Source organism: Phocoena phocoena, chromosome 13 (genome assembly GCF_963924675.1).
Source record: "Phocoena phocoena chromosome 13, mPhoPho1.1, whole genome shotgun sequence".
Classification (NCBI taxonomy): Eukaryota; Metazoa; Chordata; class Mammalia; order Artiodactyla; family Phocoenidae; genus Phocoena; species Phocoena phocoena.
In genome coordinates, this window is record NC_089231.1 from 12465750 (window position 1) to 12485508 (window position 19759).

General features: G+C 44.7%; 1 protein-coding gene across 3 annotated transcripts; it reads right to left on the bottom strand.

Annotated features, from left to right (window-relative positions):
• Positions 1-2552: 2552 nt before the first annotated feature.
• On the bottom strand, positions 2553-18234 carry LOC136132698 (serpin B8). 3 transcript variants are annotated; one of them, XM_065889604.1, is made up of 7 exons: positions 18184-18234; positions 12758-12935; positions 11346-11483; positions 9003-9120; positions 6815-6957; positions 4675-4827; positions 2553-3062 (listed from the first exon to the last, which is right to left on the bottom strand). In XM_065889604.1, the coding sequence occupies exons 2-7, from the start codon at positions 12923-12925 to the stop codon at positions 2658-2660; spliced, it is 1125 nt and encodes a 374-aa protein (XP_065745676.1). In that variant the 5' UTR covers positions 12926-12935; positions 18184-18234; the 3' UTR covers positions 2553-2657. The 3 variants fall into 3 exon arrangements, with proteins under 3 accessions (XP_065745676.1, XP_065745678.1, XP_065745677.1); XM_065889606.1 differs by lacking the exon at positions 18184-18234 and adding an exon at positions 4993-4995 and having other exon boundaries at positions 2658-3062; positions 12758-12937; XM_065889605.1 differs by lacking the exon at positions 18184-18234 and having other exon boundaries at positions 2950-2973; positions 12758-12925.
• Between the last annotated feature and the right edge of the window lie 1525 nt (positions 18235-19759).

Below are 19759 nucleotides of genomic sequence, written 5' to 3' on the forward strand. Positions count from 1 at the left end.
AGTGGACTATCTGGTAATAGTGTATACAAATACATGCATTAATAAACTGTCTTTCTCTTGCTAATTTTTTGTTAAAGAGCCTCAGCTGAAAACCTAAGGTGATGGCTAAAGTTTCCCTTCCCTACAAAAGCATAAGATGGACTGGACCACCATTGCTGACTTTGAAACTGGAAGAAAGCCACCAAAAAAGGCCCCCAGCTGACAGGCAACAAGAAAACAGGGACCTCATTCCTACCACCACGTGGAGCTCAGTGCTGCCAGTAACCTGAATGTCTCTGGAAATGGATCCTCCCTCAAAACCCCCAAAGGAGGCAGCCCTGCCGACACCCTGACCTTGACACTATAAGACCGGGGTAAGCCACTGACCTACAGAATTGCGAGACGAAGATCCTTTACTCAAGCCACTGGGATGGGGGTTAAGTGTCAGCAGTAAAAACCAACACAGTGGCTGAGCTTGGCTTGTGATAGTTCTGTTGATCCAAATGCTTTTAAATAACCTGATCAATGTTATTTTAAATTAATTGTTTTCTCTAGTTGTGTTAGTCTTTAACTGGCAGGAGGAGGCCATGAACTGAGACGTATCACAGCGCAGTTATGGCCAAAACAGGTTTGGTGGAACGCAGACTCGTCATCAGTCTTCCAAGCAACGTATTATAGTAACTGTCCCTAGTTTATCTCTGTGTTTCCTAGCTGCTTTGCCCTTGTTGTTTATTCTAGGATGGACAGCTATGGAACAAAATTTGGCCAACTTAAGACTATGGTTTTGGGGTTGAGGGGTGGAGCTCTGCTTCAAGTGCTGTGGGGAAGGAAGGAAGCTGACACACTGAGAAACAATAAAACCAGAGATGAAGAAAGAGCCTAAGGCACTTGGGTCCATAGTTCTAGTTATTCCTCAAGCACTTTTCTTAACTTGATACTGGATAATAAATTGCTTTTTTCTAAGTTAGACAGAAATGTGTTTCTGTCATTTGCCAATGGCAAGAATCAGTGTTGAATGCTGTATTCATTTCCTGTTGATGCTGTAACAAACTGTTATAAACTTAGTGACCTAAAACACCACAGATTCACCATCTCAAAGCTCTGCTAGTCAGAAGTCTAACACAAGTCTCTGGGCTAAAACCAAGGTGCCTGCAGGGCTGCATCCCTCTCTCAGGGCTCTGTGGCAGAATCCATTTCCGTGTCCTTTCCAGCTTCTCCATCCACGTCCCTTGACGGGGCCCCTTTCCTCCATCCTCAAAAGCCAGCAACATTGAATCTCTCTCTGCTCTCCCTCCATGGTCACATCCCCCTCTGACCTCTAATTTCTATCTTAGTTTGCTTTCTTTTATGAATGAGATTGAGCATCTTGTCATGTGTTTACTGACCTTTTCTGTTTCCTCTTTTGTGAAGTATCCATTTCATGTCAGTTTTTCTACTGGATTGTTTGCCATTTTCTTACAGATTCTTTCATGGCAACATTTAACCACTAAAGGATTTATCCTATAGTGGTTAAATTTGTTAAACTATCACCTCCTGGTTTGTGCTTATATTTTTATAATCTGTATGGTGTATTTTAAACTTAAAGTACCTGTATTTTAATGTAGTTGATTTTGTCCATTGTTTACCTTAACTGTTATGCTTTTTATATATTGATTAAGAAATCCTTCTTTGGGAATTCCCTGGTGGTCCAGCGGTTAGGAATCCATGCTTTCACTGACAGGGGCGTGGGTTCAATCCCTGGTCGGGGAACTAAGATCCTGCGAGCCTTGCAGCATGGCCAAAAAAAATCCTTCCTTTCCCTAAAGTCATACAATATTCTGCTATATTTTCTTGTAAAGCATGTAAAATTTTCATTTCTCATTAAGTGTTTACTATCTCAATAATTGTTTTCTTCTTTTAAATAAGGAATTTTTCCCAGCACACTGTATTGGGCTGTCATTTTCCTATTGATCTCTAATACCAATTCTTTTCTATTTCACATTTCATATATGAATAAGTATGCTTCTGGGCTCCTCTGTACTATTAATCTGTTTGTCTATCCCTGTGTAAACACCACACTGTATTACCAGGGCTTTATGACAAGCTTCAATATCTAGTAGAGCAGAGCTCTGCAACTTGATCTTTTTCTTTAGAAATGTGTTATAAATTTTGGCCTTTTGCTTATTCATATAAATTTTTAAATAAACTTGTCAAGTTCCATAGAAGCATTGCTAGAATTTGGATTAGAATTACATTACATCAATAGGACAAGTGGGGGAGAACTGACAATTTTTTAACTCAAGGTCTATTCGTGATATGAAATATGTCCATTTATTTTGGTCATCGTTAATGACTGTCAATAGCACTTTATAATTTTCAGCGTAACAGTCTTGCTTATCTTTTGTTAATTATCATTCCTAAGAACATTATATTTTTAGTGCAGAATTAATTACATTTTCTAACTATTGCATTTTAGATGCATAAAAATGCAATTGACTCTTGTCTAATAATGATATTGTGTACTACTATAGCAGGTATTGCTCTTTATCAACCTATTAAATCCTCTCAACAACTCTGTGAGGGGGTCCTGTTATCATAATTACACTTTATTTTGGCATTCAAACCACCGCATCAATTTGGTCACAGGGAATTTGAAGTAAGGCAGGGTAGGCAGAGTGACGTACAACGACTGCACCTCTTTATGGAGAAGAGAACTTGCCACAGAACAAAATGCTGTTGGTTTCATGGTGCCTGATGAAGAAAAGGAAAGGGTGGTCTGCACAAAATCTTGGCTCAGTTCTGTTGCACCGGGAGTTCCTGACCACCGCGGTGGCCGCAGCTGCCTCCGTGCCCTCCTCGTTGACCTCTACAAAGCACTTGTGCATGACCTTGGACATGGGCACGTTCTTCTTGGCTGACATTCCAGAAAAGTCGGCCTTGGCTTCCTCAAAAGCATCAGTCATTCCTAAACTTCGAAGAAAAGCCTCCAAGTCATAACTCTCCTCCAGCTTTAATCTGGGAAGAAAAACTTGAACTTTATACTTAGTCAGCTTTTCTGGATTTGTCCAGGCTCTGAACTTCTCATATGTAAGTGCCTTTTCCACCTGAAATAATGAAGAGTTAAATCTTAAAAGCTAGATGACAAGAGCCTGGTACCCATCCATCCCCCCACTCATTAACACCTCCACACACACGCGTGACCTGCAGCTAGATGGTGAGATCTAGTCCAAGACAATGTAAGGGATATTTCCTCTTATAAACACACCCGGATTTCCCCTCAAATTCTTGCATTTTCCTTGTTTTATGGACACAAGAGAAGAACAGTTAGAAAACACCTGAGACAAAGATAGGGTTTTATTTTTAACTATCTGTACCAAATTCATTTCAAGCGTTTTTTTAGTTTAGAAAATTCTCATAACCAATTGATTGTATTCACGCGAAACACTTTACCATGAGTTTGAGAACTTGTTCGACAAAAGGGAGACAAAGCATGGCTCAGAACTCTGATGGATGAAAAATGGGGAAATCAGGGATCATCTGAACGGGAAGGAAGACATGGATTCTGGGAAGGGGAGAGCAGCAATGGGGAATTCCACAGGACGATTGCTTCTGGCATCCTTGTTTGCCCTCTGCCTGCCCTGGAGTTTCAAAACCTACAAGACCCAGAACTCATTCTGTTTATCCACAGGGAAGAAATAAAGGAGGAAGAGGGGGCTTCCACTTGCGTCCTCACTTCCCTTCACCACCTGGAGTCCAGGTGAGTTCTCCTCTCCCGTGACAGCCGGGTTTGGATGTCAGCTCTATTCCTAGACTCTCCTAATTTTCTTCTCAAGTTGCCGTGACAGAGCTCATCCTTGACTTATGCCAGGACCTTCCTGATTCCATGGAGAAGCCAGGGAGATCAGGCAGGCCCTAGCCTCACAGCGGTGTGCTGGTGTGCAGGCGGTGGGCTGGAGCTGGCTTGTATCTCCGGTGAGAGTCAATTGTTAAACCCTCGGGAGCCTAAATTCAGCCACGGTTGGGGGTATTTACACCACAGGGATCACTAAATATCATAATGCTTCCCCTCCACCCCAGAGAGCCAGATAACGAGCATACTATCACTCTTGTGCCTCCCACCCTACAAAGTTACTTTCCCCCATCCTGAACCCCCACTTTCCGTCACGGGAAGATGTCTTCCTCGTGTCTGAGATAAATTCCTCACCTGTACTTTAGACGCTTGCTCCTCAAGTTGGTCTATGACCAACGGCATCTGCATCACTTGGAATCTTGTTAGAAATGCACAATCTCAGGCCATAACTGCCCCCAGATCAAAGTCTGCATTTTAACAAGATCCCATTAGGTTCATACGCACATTAATGTTTGAGGAACACGGCCCAGATCCATTCTTATCCTTTTCCTGTCCTTTTGTTCAGTAATTATTGGGCTCTCAACTAGACCCTCCCTTCAAAATAAATAATAATGTTCTTATATTTTTGGAAGTCTCTCTTCTAAGCTTCATCAAAATTTGTCAATACCAGCAATTCCACTCCTAGTTGTACCCTCAACAGGAAATGCATACACATGTTCACCCAAAGACATGCAGCGGTGTTCACTTAGCACTCCTTAAAATAATCCTAAATTGGAAATTCCTCAAATGCTATCTGGTGGATGGACTTTTTAAAATGAGCTTAGCCTGGATCCATGGACACTCAGACTCATTGCCAAGGGGCTTACCACGGCGAGATCTGTGTTGTCATCAGGCAGTAAAATGAGCATACCCAGCACCCCCTCCACGTAGGGCAGCTCCAGGACCTGGGCATGCACCTCCTCCACATACCCCATTTTCAGTTTAGCTTGCTTGAACATCATCTGCACTGTCGTCTTCTCCTAATAAGAATACAACATGAAAATCAAATTACTGAGAAATGAGCGCAGTGCACTAAAAGATATGTCTGATTTGCAGAATCCCTAGGTACATATAATTATTATTTCTATGCACTTACGCTGATTGATGTAAAGTCTTCATTGTTACATATTAGCGTGGAGTCTAACATTCTGTTGCCCCAGCAGATCAAGTATTATGAGGCGGGAGAGAATCAATTGATGGATATAGAGAGACACAAAACTATATTATTCTCAGAAGAAATTGTGGGGTTTTTTCTCTTTTGGGAAGATGGGTAGAGAAGCACTCCCAGGGACCTTTTAATTAAAAAATTATTTCTCGGGCTTCCCTGGTGGCGCAGTGGTTGAGAATCTGCCTGCCAATGCAGGGGACACGGGTTCGAGCCCTGGTCTGGGAAAATCCCACATGCCGTGGAACAACTAAGCCCGCGCACCACAGCTACTGAGCCTGCGCGTCTGGAGCCTGTGCTCCGCAACAAGAGAAGGCCGCGACAGTGAGACGCCCGCACAGCGCGATGAAGAGTGACCCCCGCTCACCGCAACTAGAGAAAGCCCTCGCACAGAAACGAAGACCCAACACAGCCAAAAATAAATTCATTAAAAAAATATATATCTAAAAAAAAAAATTATTTTTCCAAGTTAAGGGGAAATTTAACTAATATTCAGGTCTTTAGGCAGAAAGATCTGGTTGGAAAAGGTATATAGGCCAGAGGGAGTTATACTTTTTTTTTCCCAATAAATTATTTATTTTTGGCTGCGTTGGGTCTTTGTTGCTGCGCGCGGGCTTTCTCTGGTTGCGGCGAGCGGGGGCTACTACTCTTTGTTGTAGTGCGCGGGCTTCTCATTGCGGTGGCTTCTCTTGTTGTGGAGCACGGGCTCTGGGCACGCGGGCTCAGTAGTTGTGGCTCACGGGCTTCGTTGCTCTGCGGCATGTGGGATCTTCCTGGACCAGGGCTCGAACCCATGTCCGCTGCATTGGCAGGCGGATTCTTAACCACTGCGCCACCAGGGAAGCCCCGGGAGTTATACTTCTATTCTGAAAACTTGCTCAACTAAATAACTGGCTTTATGGCCTTGCTTTTCTTGAAGGGGGAACCTTGATCAGATGTCTAGGGTACACCATTTTTAAAGCTTGCATCAAATATATTCTAGATTTATAAATTTTTGTGCAATACGCTGTTATCAAGCAGATGGAGGTCAAATTCCAAGCTAACAGTTACTGACCCCAGCCGTTATTATATTCAAAAGTGAATGGAGAAAAGTGTTTTTAAAGTTAGGCATGTAATTCTAGAAATCAAATATACAACATGATGCTATAGTTAATAATACTGTATCAAATACTGGAAATTTGCTAAGAGGGTAGATTTCAGGTGCTGTCATCACAGAAAATATATGGTAACTATGTGAGGGAAAGATATTTTAATTAGCTTGACTGCGGTAATCATTTCACTATGTATATGTTTATCAAATCCTCACCTTGTACACCTTAAATATGTATAATTTTTATTTCTTAAGAAGTTCCAAGAATAAATAAAAACAAAGCTGGCCTGAACATTTGCTAACACTTTTTTTTCTTGTATTAGGAATTGTACAGCCATGAATTCTAAGGCAATAAATAGTCATAGTTGTCACTGACTGTTGCAAGAAAGTGTCTAAATACAACAGTGATAGTAAAATACAAACATAATTCCAAGGCTTAGAAGACAGTTTCTTTCAATCCAAATAACATGACCAGAGAGAGAAGATCAATTTGACCAAGGATCCAAAACCAAAATGATCCGTGTAACAATTATTTTAGTTTTTCTCTTTCCCATTCCAATAAGAGATATATAGGGGGCATGAAATTCCTTCAGAAATAATAAATTAAGAATCAAGACAGTGTGAAATAAATTATGTTTTTCCATTCACTCACAACGTTTCCCAGAGTATTACTTTAGAAAGTAGCTGTATATCTGCAAAATTATGCCCCTACCTTGTTGGTTTTAAAGGTCATTCCCCTCGTGTGCTTTCTGTCAAATTGCTCGTCCCACTTTCCTTTGAAATAGGTTGCATTCACGAGGACCAGCTTAGTCAGAGGACCGATTGCCCCAGCCCCCAGTATCTCTGAAATCTTTCCTGTAAAGAGTATGAGAGAAAGTTATTGCTATTGGGGGAGAATAAACATTCTTTTACAAAAGTTCTCTTGACACTGAAAGCCGAGGCTTGGTGGAGAAAAGGCTGGATCCTGTTGTTCCGGCTGCCTGAGGAATCGGGGTGATGGTGTTTCATTCTGTGCACACATACAGCGTAGTGTTTATCCTTAAACAACAGTCTTGAAGCAGGCAGGTCAACGATCATCTTGCCCTCAATTTATAGATGTAGAAATTCAGGTTCAGAGTATTTGCCTGACTTTTTGCCAAGGTCACATAGGCGACCAAGTGGTTGAGCTGAGAAAATAACCCAAGAGTCTCGATTCCATCCGTAAGCTTCTCGACCTTGGCACCATAATTTCTCAGCCACGCCACTACTGGCATTTTAGGTCACATAATTCTTTGTTTGGGGGATGGTCCTATGCGTTTAGGATGTTTAGCCAGTATCGCTTCCCCCAACTATGACAACTGAAAATGTCTTCAGTTATGGCCAGATATCCCCTAGAGGTTGATTCTGGTTAAGAATCATTGCTCTGTGCCCACCTTCAAGTCTCATTTAGGTGAGAAGAGGCTTCCAAAGGATGGGGATACAGATCTGTAAATGGGAGAAGGCAGCTTCCTGGAGGGAGGGAATGGGTCAAAAGAATTAGGGGGATGCAATAAAGGGGCCCGAATTGAGTTGTCCAATGAGAGCGGAGACAAGGTGATCCCCAACCTCCCCTCCAGCTCTGCTATTCTGGGAAACCTTGGGTGGTCAACCTGGTGGAAGGAAGGGTGTGAGCAGCCGTGGAGGGGGAAGTGGGTGGTGGAGGGAGGGTGAGGTGTGGAGAAGCTTCTGGCTTCCCTAGGTGACTCAGTGCTGCTAGATCAACTGGAGAGCCAGAGACCACTACACACGTGACGTACGAAAATATCAACGTGAAAGGCTCTTCCCTTCCGATGGTCGTTGGCTGCCTGTGTGATCACGGGTACTGTGGCTGCCTGACGCACAGTGGATGCGCCATAAGATGGAATAATGAGTGCCAGGCGGGCACGTGAACAAACGAGTGACATAACCTCCCCTCCTGCTGACGTCTCTAAATTACGTGCTGAGTACTTAGAGTTCTGAAAAGCACGTCCTTTTCCTCTGCACTCTAATTGAGAACTGGCAGAAATGTTTCTGCTGAGACAATGTATCTGGACAGGGCACCCTGTATGCTCCACATTAGCTGCACTTCCAGGATCTGGAGCAAATTCAGAAAAGCAAACATAGCCACAGCCAAGTTCAGAGGGCAGGAGAGGGCTGTGGATGAACTAGAGCAGCTCACATCACCACCGGGAGGTGACATGAAACGTTGTCCCACCTCAGCTATAATCTACATGGAATGTCCTCCTGCCCTTAGAGCACGGCGGTGTCCTCGCAGGTAGAAGTTAAATGGGGCACCAAAGAGGAAGCATTTTTCGGGGATGTTCCATTACCTTCCAGAGGGGAGGGCATCTGAGAGACTAACATTAGGTTTAAGCATTTTTCAGAAATCACCACTTCGTAAGCCCAAGAAAAATATCAGAATTGCATCAATGGCCTGAAAGCCCAGCAAACACACATAAACAGACTACTGGTTACAGGGTCACAGTGGCCACCCGTGGAGGTCACATCCCAGGTTACAGGGTCACAGTGGCCACCCGTGGAGGTCACATCCCAGGTTACAGGGTCACAGTGGCCACCCCGTGGAGGTCACATCCCAGGTTACAGGGTCACAGTGGCCACCCGTGGAGGTCACATCCCAGGTTACAGGGTCCCAGTGGCCACCCGTGGAGGTCACATCCCAGGTTACAGGGTCCCAGTGGCCACCCGTGGAGGTCACATCCCAGGTTACAGGGTCCCAGTGGCCACCCGTGGAGGTCACATCCCAGGTTACAGGGTCACAGTGGCCACCCGTGGAGGTCACATCCCAGGTTAGAGTCACAGTGGCCACCCGTGGAGGTCACATCCGGCAATCTCAGCTCTGTGTCCCTCATAACACCACATCTCCTGAAATGAAAATCTCTCACCTTCAGTCTTCTCCGTCACCCAGTCATTTACGTGTTTCCTGCATTCTTCAGTGTCTTTAGAAAAGTTCAGTTCCTCCAGGTCTGCCTGATAGAACTTCTGGCAGGATTCCTTAAAAGCCTACAAATGCAAAATACCTAGTTTGGCCATATTCTACTTGTCAAAGTTTCCTAAAAGTGTGAAAACATTTCTTAACGTGTTTCTAGCACAAATGCTTGCACAGGGCACCCTGTACTTTAAGACTCATTTATGCAATTAATCAAAATGTATAGACTGCTGGCTTTGTGCCTGGTACTGTGCCAGGTGCTGGACACCAGGGTGAAGACATGACCTTGGACCTGAGGTGGCTCATAGTCTGTTGAGGGAGAAACATATACACACTATAATTACAATTTTATTTATTTATTTTTTTTGCAGTACGTGAGCCTCTCACTGCTGTGGCCTCTCGCGTTGCGGAGCACAGGCTCCGGATGCGCAGGCTCAGCGGCCATGGCTCACGGGCCCAGCCGCTCCGCGGCATGTGGGATCTTCCCAGACCGGGGCCTGAACCCGTGTCCCCTGCATTGGCAGGCAGACTCCCAACCACTGCGCCACCAGGGAAGCCCCTACAATATGTTTTGAGAATATAGACGGCGGCAGCCATGCACAAAACAGCCCGTGAATATTCCTGTCAAACGCTTAAACTCCATACTGACTTTCTGTTTGATTTTGTCTCCCCTACTAGGTGGTCTAACCCTCTTTTACTCATTTTTGTATCATCAGCACCAACCACAGTGTCCGAAACATCCTTAGGAAATGACTGGGAGGCTCCATTGTAGAACTAGATTATCAACAAATCTTACAGGTCCTCCAGGAGTGGAATCATTTGTGTGTGTGTGTGTGTGTGTGTGTGTGTGTGTGTGTGTGTGTGTGTGTGTGTGTGTGTAGGGTATTAGGGAAAACAGTGACAAGGGATGAGCCATGGAATATAAGTTGGGATAAAATCAAGAAGGTTGTTATATGCAATACATTAAAACCCAAGGATAACTCACCTCATGAAAACTTGTTTTCTGATATAATGTGCCTGGCAATGGGCTCCCATCCTCCGCCCATCTCCTGTTCTCAAACATTTTAGCTTCTACAGAAGAAAGAAGATGTAGAGAGAAGAAGGACCCAAGCAACCAAGAAAACTGGAGAATAGTTCCCTGTGTCCCCAGTATTCCCCAATTACAGTATTCAAAGGTCAGTCTGATATTCAAAAATGAATATCAATTAACCAGGAGATTCCTGGAATCACTAGTGCTTATCCTAGAAAACCTAACTAGCTGAGGGATCCAGAATCATCTCCAATAATATTTAAGCCCAGAGCAGGCAACCTCCACAGGGTAGTACCCAACAGCAGCTAGAACACGATTATATCTGAGTCTAACAAAATAACCCTTGGAAGTGCTGGCCAATAAGATGGCCGGACTTGTCCTGATCATTTCATTAATCTTAAGATAGCATCACTCTGCATATTATGTGGCATAATTTTTTGGACTTCACTTATTGAACAATGGCAGGCTTTTACTGGACTAGGGAACTTTGGAATTATATGTTGCAGTAAATAGGAACTACCCAGGTTCAAAACCTTATTTTTTATGAACAGATTTTAATTTTAGAAAGATTATTCTGTCAGTAGTGTGAAAAGACTAGGCTGAATTTGGAGAGACCCATTAGGAAACAATTAAAGTAATAGTGTAGAAGATGTGAGAGTCTGGACCCAGGCAATGGCGGTGGTGATTCAGAAGACGGGACAAATTTAAGAGACTTTGCGAGGCCAGCTCCACAGAAACAGCCCAACAGTCAGAGATGAGACCAGGGGATGGCGAGAGTGATGTGGTCACTGAGAAGGGGATCAAGGGGGAGAGGCAGGTCTGGGTGCAGGAAGATGGACAAATTGAAATTGACATCTGGGAAGATATATCAGAGACAATACTTTTTCAAAGGACACAATTCAGAAGCAATCATAAAATTCAAAATTACATTTACAAAATATAATTCTAAACACTTTTTTTTTTTTTTTTTTTTTGTGGTACATGGGCCTCTCACTGTTGTGGCCTCTCCTGTTGCGGAGCACAGGCTCCGGACACGCAGGCTCAGCGGTCATGGCTCACGGGCCCAGCCGCTCCGCGGCATGTGGGATCTTCCCGGACCGGGGCACGAACCCGCGTCCCCTGCATCGGCAGGCGGACTCTCAACCACTGTGCCACCAGGGAAGCCCAAAGCACATTTTTAAGGCAGCAGAGTTACACTTTATCTCTGCTCTTCTGTAGTTTCTGTATTATTTTCAATTTCTTTTTCATCAGTGTGCGAACACTACTTACTGGCAGGAAATCACATGTCTTTTCCCCAAAGAGTCTGTTGGCAGTTCTGAGCAAGTACTGAGGGCCAGATTTGTTCAATTCCATGAGAAGTGACTGGAATCCTTGGTGAATATCTCCACCTTTGTTCAAACAAAGTGCCTGGTAATAGAAGACGAGAACGGCAACTTTTGACATGCCATTTCTCCCCCAAACAGCTATTTCCAAACAAATTTCTACACTGAAAATCACCGAGAATCCTATTTTAAAATGAGTTTTGTTTAACCGTCTAGCACAGGGTTCCTCAACCTGGCAGTATAGACTTTTGGGGCCACATACTTTGTTGGGAGGCTATCCTGCACATCCTAGGATATTTAGCTGCATTTTTGGCCTCTGCTCACTAGATGTCAGTAGCACCTCTTGGTTATGACCACCAACTCTGTCCAGACTTTGTCAACTGTTCCAAGGAGGAAAAATCGCCCCCAGGTGGAAAGCCCTGCTCTAGCAGATTTATCTATGCCAGGAAGACAGCACGTAATAACTCAGGAGGGAGACAGAACAGAACGAACAGGTAGCGGGAATGACCCACAGAAGACAAGATGAGCAGAAATGTTTCATTAGCAATTCCACAGAAGTCCTCCAGACCAGACTGTGACTTAAATGTCAGGTCAGAGTGAGAATCAAGGCTGTTCCCTTATCTCCCAACAACCCCAGTCCAAAGCCTCATTCCTCCAGGAAGCTGGAAGAAAGAGCCACCAGGGATTCAACTGTGGCTGTGGACACGCTTCTGGGGGGTGTCTGTGCACCCCACTATTAGTGGGAACGTGATGTGTATATGACAGTTTTCTGGGATACATTCACCAGACAGTCAAAGAAACTAAGACATAAATAGGGGAAGGTCTACTTTCCTAAAGTAATATCCACTACTTCATTGGTAGCTAAGGGCACATATAACCCATTTCAGATCAATCAGAAAATATATTCCCTCTAAAAAACTCCAGAAGATGTAAGTCCTCATTTGTGTTGCATTCGTCTTCCATTTATGCGTAATTGTACACTAGAAACAACCGATTTAACAAAAAGGTTCATTTACACAGTTGCATTTCAATTTGAAATACAATGTTAGCAAAAGTTTAAAACAGAACAAAGTGGAAATTCTTGGCCTTTTTGTGGAACAGAATTTTAGTTCACCTTTCTTATCAAAGATGCAGAAAATAACGTAGTGACTTGATTTCTCCCATGAAAACTAGCAGGAGATTCCGTTTTACAAAATTCACCTTTCTACCCATGTCTGCTTTCTCTCCATCACCACGGTGCCCCTCCCACCTCCCAGCCTCACTGGCTTCCATCAGCTGGAGTGAAGGATGAACAGACCAGCTCTATGAAAGCACAGAGGAAGCCCGCCCTTGGTCTTCCTTTGTGGTGGGCACGCATACCTGGGACATCTGCGCCGCAGTGTTTCCTTTGGCCCCCATTAAGACCATGGTCAGGGCAGAGGAGAGGCTCAGGGGAGAGAAGAACACGTTTCGCAGGTTGTCCTTTTCACCCAGCAGTTTTAATAAGTTGATAGCAAAAGTGCCATTTGCTTCACAGAGATCATCCATCAGTGAAGGTCTGTACCCAAAGCACAACACAGAAGCACATTAGCCATGCCCTCCACTAGCCACTGCGCACTAGTCACTAGTCACACCTCCACCCCAGTCTGTGGACACTGGGTATGGTCAGCAGAATGACTGCATCCCCAAACATCCATGTTGAATCTCCAAAACCTGTGACGATGTTATCTTACATGGCAATAAGGACTTGGCGTATGTGACTGAACTAAGGATCTTGAGATGGAGTCACCTGGATCATCAGGTGGGTTCAGTGTAATCACAGGCTTCTTATAAGAGGAAGGCAGGAGGGTCAGAGCCAGAGAAGGAGAAGTGAGGATGGACGCAAAGGTCAGGACGGTGTGGAGACACAGAACGCAGGCAGCCTCTGGGAGCTGCACAAGGCAAGGGAACGGACTCTGCCCTAGAGCCTCCAGACTTAAAATGTAGCTCTGCCAATATCTTACGGACTTCCGACTTCCAGAACTGTAAGATAAATCCCCCTATTACTAATAGTTCTTCAGTTTGCTGTCTCTGGCATAATTTATAAGCAATGTTCTATGAATTATAATATACTATAAATAAAAATGACATTTCTGTCACGATGTCCCATGAAAACAGCTGGATGGATTTCAACAGATTTTAGAGGGTTTTTCTGGGATGGTCTGCCCTAAAATGTGGGCTCCTGGGAAGACACGAAATTTACTTTAAATCAGAAGGACTCGAAAACAATACACCATTTTCCACGGGAGCTGTTGAAACTGGGCTGGAAGCTGTGAAGGGAGCCCCTGGGCATGGAGGTAGAACATGAAGCCCAAATCTCCAGTCATCAGATGCACACTTTGAATCAGGCACTAATTCTGGATCCAGGCTTCACTTTCCCCACCAGCTTGACTAAACTTTAGACAAGCTTCTTCCTGCCTCTGGTGCCTGACCTCTCTTTCCTTAGAGCACTTACTTTAGGCAATTTGTCATCATAAGTTCTTCCTCTGCTCCTTTGAGATGTAAACATTTTGAAAAGCCTCTTTCCTATTCTACAGCCCAAGACAATCCTTCTCAAGTCCCTAGCAGCCATCCCTTTAAAATGTAATTGTCAAGGAAGATCGTCTCCGTGGGACGGTGGGAGCAAAATCGCAGCAGGCACCTTGCTGCAAGTTGTGAAAAGCTTTTGCAGCATATTAATTTTTATACTTTTAGAAAAATCTTATAAATGCTGCATTTATTTCTATTAAACCTTCTAGAAACCTGGGCTGCTAGTCAGTAAATTACTAAAGTTTATCAGCTCATCTTGTTTTCCCTGAATCTCTCTGCTGTTACAGTTGAAAACATTTTGGAAAATAAAAGCACAAATCATCACCCATAATCCCATGATGCTATAAGCTATTTTTTCTATTATGCTATCTTTTTTTCAATTGGTATGTATATTTGTAACTCAAAAATTGTAAAGCTACACAAGAAAAATATGTTCCAATTTGGAAAATTAGCAAACAAGAAAAGTACTGGAAACTCCACCTAGAGATAAGGGTCATCATGCATGCGCTCATTTTTATAAACAGCTGGGCCATTCCCTGGTCCTTCTTCTTTCAGTACCCCAGTGGACTAGAAGGGCCTCCTGCAGCAGTCTTGAAAGTATATTTCATTTAGACTTGGAGCGGGTGGGTCTTCTGGGCCTCAAGGGCAGGAGGGGAAAGTGGGTGGGGAACACAACTGTTTTAACTGGAGCCTCTTCACTGTTGAATGGTTCCTTTGAAGCTTCATCCTAAGATATTTTTTTCAAGAGGAGATGTCTTTGGTTTAAAAGAAAAAAAAAGGGTGGTGGGAAAAAAAAAAAAGAAACGGTGTGAAGTTCACACTCTAAATATAAAAGCCCAAACCAGTGCACATTCTTTAAAGTTTGAAAAAGAATGTATTAAAACGTCAACCAGGGGCTTCCCTGGTGGTGCAGTGGTTGAGAGTCCGCCTGCCGATGCACGGGACACGGGTTCGTGCCCTGGTCCGGGAGGATCCCACATGCCGCGGAACGGCTGGGCCCGTGAGCCATGGCCCCTGAGCCTGCGCGTCCGGAGCCTGTACTCCGCAGCGGGAGAGGCCGCAGAGGTGAGAGGCCCGCGTACCGCAAAAAAAAAAAACGTCAACCAAGAAAATACAACAATGGCACAGTTTGAAAACAGTGCTCTATACTTAATAGGTCATTTAATAGAGGACACAGTGTTAAGTTCCTCACTGCCCTCACTTCAATAAGTCCCTCCAGAGCCGTCAGCTGCAGGGCTTGAACCCGAGGGCTGCAAGGGTCAGAAGACTGATGTGTCTGCAGTGGGCAAGTCCCACCGCAGAGCAAGCCTCAGCCTGCCTCCAGGCCACTTCTCACCTCACATTTCCTCACCTTACACTTGAGGATGTTTCGGAAAATAAAAACCTAGGAGCCAGGAGGGATATTCAAACTTGATAGCACTGCGCCTACCAGAAGGTGGCGCCAAAGAGACTCAAAGAAGGAAAGAATCAGGTAAACTGGAGATGAAAGACAGGAATAAATTTGGATTTGATCTTACATGAGCATAAGAGTTTTGACCTGTGGACTGAAATAAAAAACGCACAATGGGAGATTAAGTCGTGAGCTAAGTTTTATTCGGGGGTCTTACTGAGGACTGTAGGCTGGGAGACAGCCTCTCAGAGAGCTCTGAGGAGGTAGGGGGAGAAGCAAGATTTCAGGGGATGCACGCAGTCAGACATACATATCAGTAAAGGGTTACTGCTAGTCACGAGGACCAGATGTCTCAGTTAGTGATTTTAGTGCTTTCCTACGTAGGAGAAGTGCAAGAATCTGGGTTCATTAAAATTTTTTCCTGCGATACCTCTCTCTAAGGAGGCTGTTTTCCCAAAGCACAGAGTGTCTCATCCTGTTTTTCATCCCGAATTCCTTTCAGCGTGCACTGTAGGTCAGTGACTGCAATGGCTAACGACTTGATCCTTGTAGAACTGGATGGCGGGCAACGTTCTCTGTTTTACAGGAACCAGGGTGAAGCAGACATAAGCTTGGGCTAATGAGTGTGAGTGTGTGTGTGTGTGTGTAGTTGTCCAATCTGAAAAGGCAAAGGAATGAACTGGAATATCACATCCATTTCCTCTTTACATTGTAACTGCTCTTAATTGTAAATGTCTACTCCTGGTTTCTTCCATATTGCCTCTTTCTTCATCTCATTTCCTCACCTCCATTCCTTTTCAACATCCAGGAGCTGGTCAGCCGCAGAGTACTTCCTATCAGCATCTCACCCCCAGCACTGACACACCGTCGCACACACACACCAGTGCACCTCTCAGATGCGCCCCAGCTCACACCAGTGAAAAGATTTTATTTCCAGCCAGTAAAATGGATTGGCATTAAACTCGTTTTCCTTTTACAGGTGAACAAACAAGGTCAGAACAATTAAACACTGTCCTCAGGTCTCAGAAAAAACTGACAGATTCAGCCACAAAAGCAAGCCTTCTGCTTCCAAGTAGTTGTCCCTCGGTATCCATGGGGGATTGGTTTCAGGACCCCCGTGGATACCAAAATCCAAGGATGCTCAAGTCCCTTATATAAAATGGTATAGTATTTGCTCATAACCTACACACATCCTCTTGTATACTTTAAACCAGCTCTAGATTACTTACAATCCCTAATACAATGTAAATGCTACATAAATAGTTGCCAGAGGGTGCAAATTCAAGTTTTCCTTTTTGGAACTTTCTAGAATTTTTTTCAAATACTTTCCATCTGCTTCTGGTTGAATGCGCAAGTGCAGAACCAGTGATAGAGGGGAGGGCCGACTGTACTCAGCATCATTCTCTCCTGGGGGCCTTGAATGCCTGTCATCTCCCTGCTCCACTCCCCCATCCCATACTCTCATCCCAAAGTGAATCTGTTCAAAGAGCACTATGTCCAATTGTCCTTATATGATTTTGAAGGAAAAAAAAAAAAACAAATGCCATAATTCCTGACTGGGAGCTCCCACCCTTGGGGAGATACACATGCATGAATGCATGGTTTCCAGCTGGCTGTGCACTCCATACCAAGAAAACCAACAAAGTGCTAAGGAAGCCCACAGTAAAGCAGAATGAATTCGCTTTAGGAGTTCAGGAGAAGGGAAACAGGACTGGGCAGGAGCTCCTGAAGGTGGTGAAAGAGGGAGGTGAATGTTAGGGCTGTGGCTGCGGGATAGGCAGGTACAAAGAATGTAGAGGAAGGCCATGGTTTGTGCGGGGGCCCAGGGCCCTGGGTGGGTGTGTCTCCTGTGAGAGAACTGATGCGTGAGGCAGGAGGGGCCCCTCACGCCAGGTTTAAAGGTTTGGACTTGAGCTATGGTCTGGAAAGCCAGAAACGGTTTTCAAACAAATGCTATACCTAAGTTTTAGAAAAATATTGCGTCTCACCATTTGGTGGGTAAAAAGGCTGTAGACCCTGCCGGTAGACCACTGCCATAGACCAGGGACTGCCTAATACAGAGGAAATTTCTGCACTAAAGACTAGAAGATGGAACTGTCAGGCTGGGTGACTGGGAGGAAGGGGAGGGGAGGGAGGGAGGGGAGGGGAGGGAGGGAGAGGAGGGGAGGGAGGGAGGGAGAAGAAGAAGAAGAAGAATGAGAAGTTGGAGGAAGTGGAGGAGAACAAGAGGAGGGGAGGGGAGGTACGCGCAATAAGCTGGATCGCAGAGGGGACAGGGACTTGTGCTGTAGGTGGCATTGACCCAGCACCTCTGCGAACTTGCCCAAGGCTCCATGCAAACTCCGGGCGGGGAGGCAGTGGGCGCCACAGTCTTCCTGCTGACCCTGCGGTCCTCCCACTCACTCTCTCCAAAGCTCCCGCCCATCCATGTCCGGGAACCGCCGCCCAGGCTCGGGTTCCCGGCCACGCCCGCACTGCCAGCAAATCGCAGCGCAGCGGCGGCGGCAGGCCGCTTGGCCCTTCCACTCCGGAGACCACCCTCTGACCCAGGGCGGCTCTGCCCACCGCGCGCCTGTGCTCGGGTCTCGGAGCCCGGTCCTTGGAGACTCACTTTCTAGCCCCAGACCAAGCGGGCCGGGGACCCAGGGTATGGCAGGGGCCAGGGCGACCCCAGCCCCGCAGCTCTCCTGCCCGGATACCTCCTGCCGTCGTTCCCCTAGTCCTCTCCTCCTCCTTTCCCAACCCCTGCGTCTGCCCCCTTCCTCCCTTCCTCTCTCCGCAGGAACTCTAGGCTAGAGGCGGCCGCCGTGGGAACCTGAGGGCTCGGGAGCCCTCCCAGCCCTGGTACCTGGGAGATTCCCGCTGGTGCTGCGGCCGCTGCTATTCCAGCTTGGTGGATGCTTCACGTCCGTTTTGCTTTCGGGCCGGCTTCCGGCGGTGACTCAGAGCACCGGCAGATGGCGCTGCCCTGTGCAGTCTGTGACTCCTCACTCCCAGGCTGGACTTCCGGGCGGAGGCTGAGGCTCGCGCGCACCCTCCTGCCGCCGCCTGAGAGCAGACGGCTTGGCGGGGGAGGCAAGTAACCCGTCCCCTGAGGGTGTTTGGGGAAGACTTAGCCAATTGGGGCATTGGTTTGTTTTCCTGGGTTAGTACGCGTGTACGCAAGAGCAGCTTCAGAATCGGAATTCCACTTTGAAAATTAACTAAAAGCAAAACCAGAGGTTAAAGCTTCCTAAAGCCAGTGGTTTCCAAACTGATTTGGTAGGACGTCCCATCAAAACAATTTTTAAGCACGCGTCTCCACTATCGAATTTACATGTGCTTTATGCTAAATACTAATATGCACGCTATAAAACACGTAAACAAAAAATTTTAAGATAAAAACACTTTTATTAGAAGTACATTTTTGTGCTTACCAAAATTATTTTAAAATTTAATGAGATCAATGTAATTGAATATATGTTTGCCTGTTTTAATCTTAGTTTAAAGCTTTGAAATACAGTAATTTGAAGACCTGGTTTAAGTTCAGTTTATTTCTAAACTTGGATTGATAGCTATCATAAGAAAAGGCTTCTCAGGAAATGGGTTGATTTAAAAATGGAATAAAGCCATCATTAGTTGTACTTACTAAACACTGACATTTGATTTTCATCCACATACTAATTATGCAAAGATTTCTGGTTAAAATCTAACTGGTAAAAATCTCTTTATTCTCTTGAAAATCATTTGTTCTTGCAAACCAAAATTTTTAAACCATCATATTTTAAATATTTTTGACAGTTTGAAGCCCACCAAATCTTTTCTCTTTCTAAGATTTTAATGAAGTTTAGGAAATTATGTTTCCAAGTTTTTAAGTGCCCAAATATGAAATTGTTAATATCTTTTTAGCAATAAAATCATATAATGGAAAATATCCCTATAGATGATCTCAAAATAATCAGTCTACACTCTTTCAAAAGCAGTTGATTTCTCATTCATAGGTAAGATGTACCTTTACCTAAAGGCAATCGACTATTTATTTTGAAGAATACTTGCTAAATTTTGTACTACTAATTAGCCACTTAGGATCACAGAAAAGTTCACCACATTTGGAGCACCAGACTTTAAAAAAAATATGTAAGTAATTAACCTCTTTTTAAAAGTACTTTGGTATGAAATAATAAGCAAGCCTCATTGTTTTTCAAAAGCTATCAATGGTTGCTACACTGCTTATTAAAAAATATTGTAAAAGTTCTACTTTTTAATTTTCTAGGTTGTTGTTTTTAATCACAGTAATACCATCTGGTAGCATGCATCCTTTGCAATACCTTGCCCACGGAAGACACGTGAGGACGCAACTCTCAAGCCTCTGCATTATGAAACAGTGGGTCTAGTGCCTGTGCACAGGTTCAAAGAGCCAAGTTGAAGTTCAAATCCAAGTAACT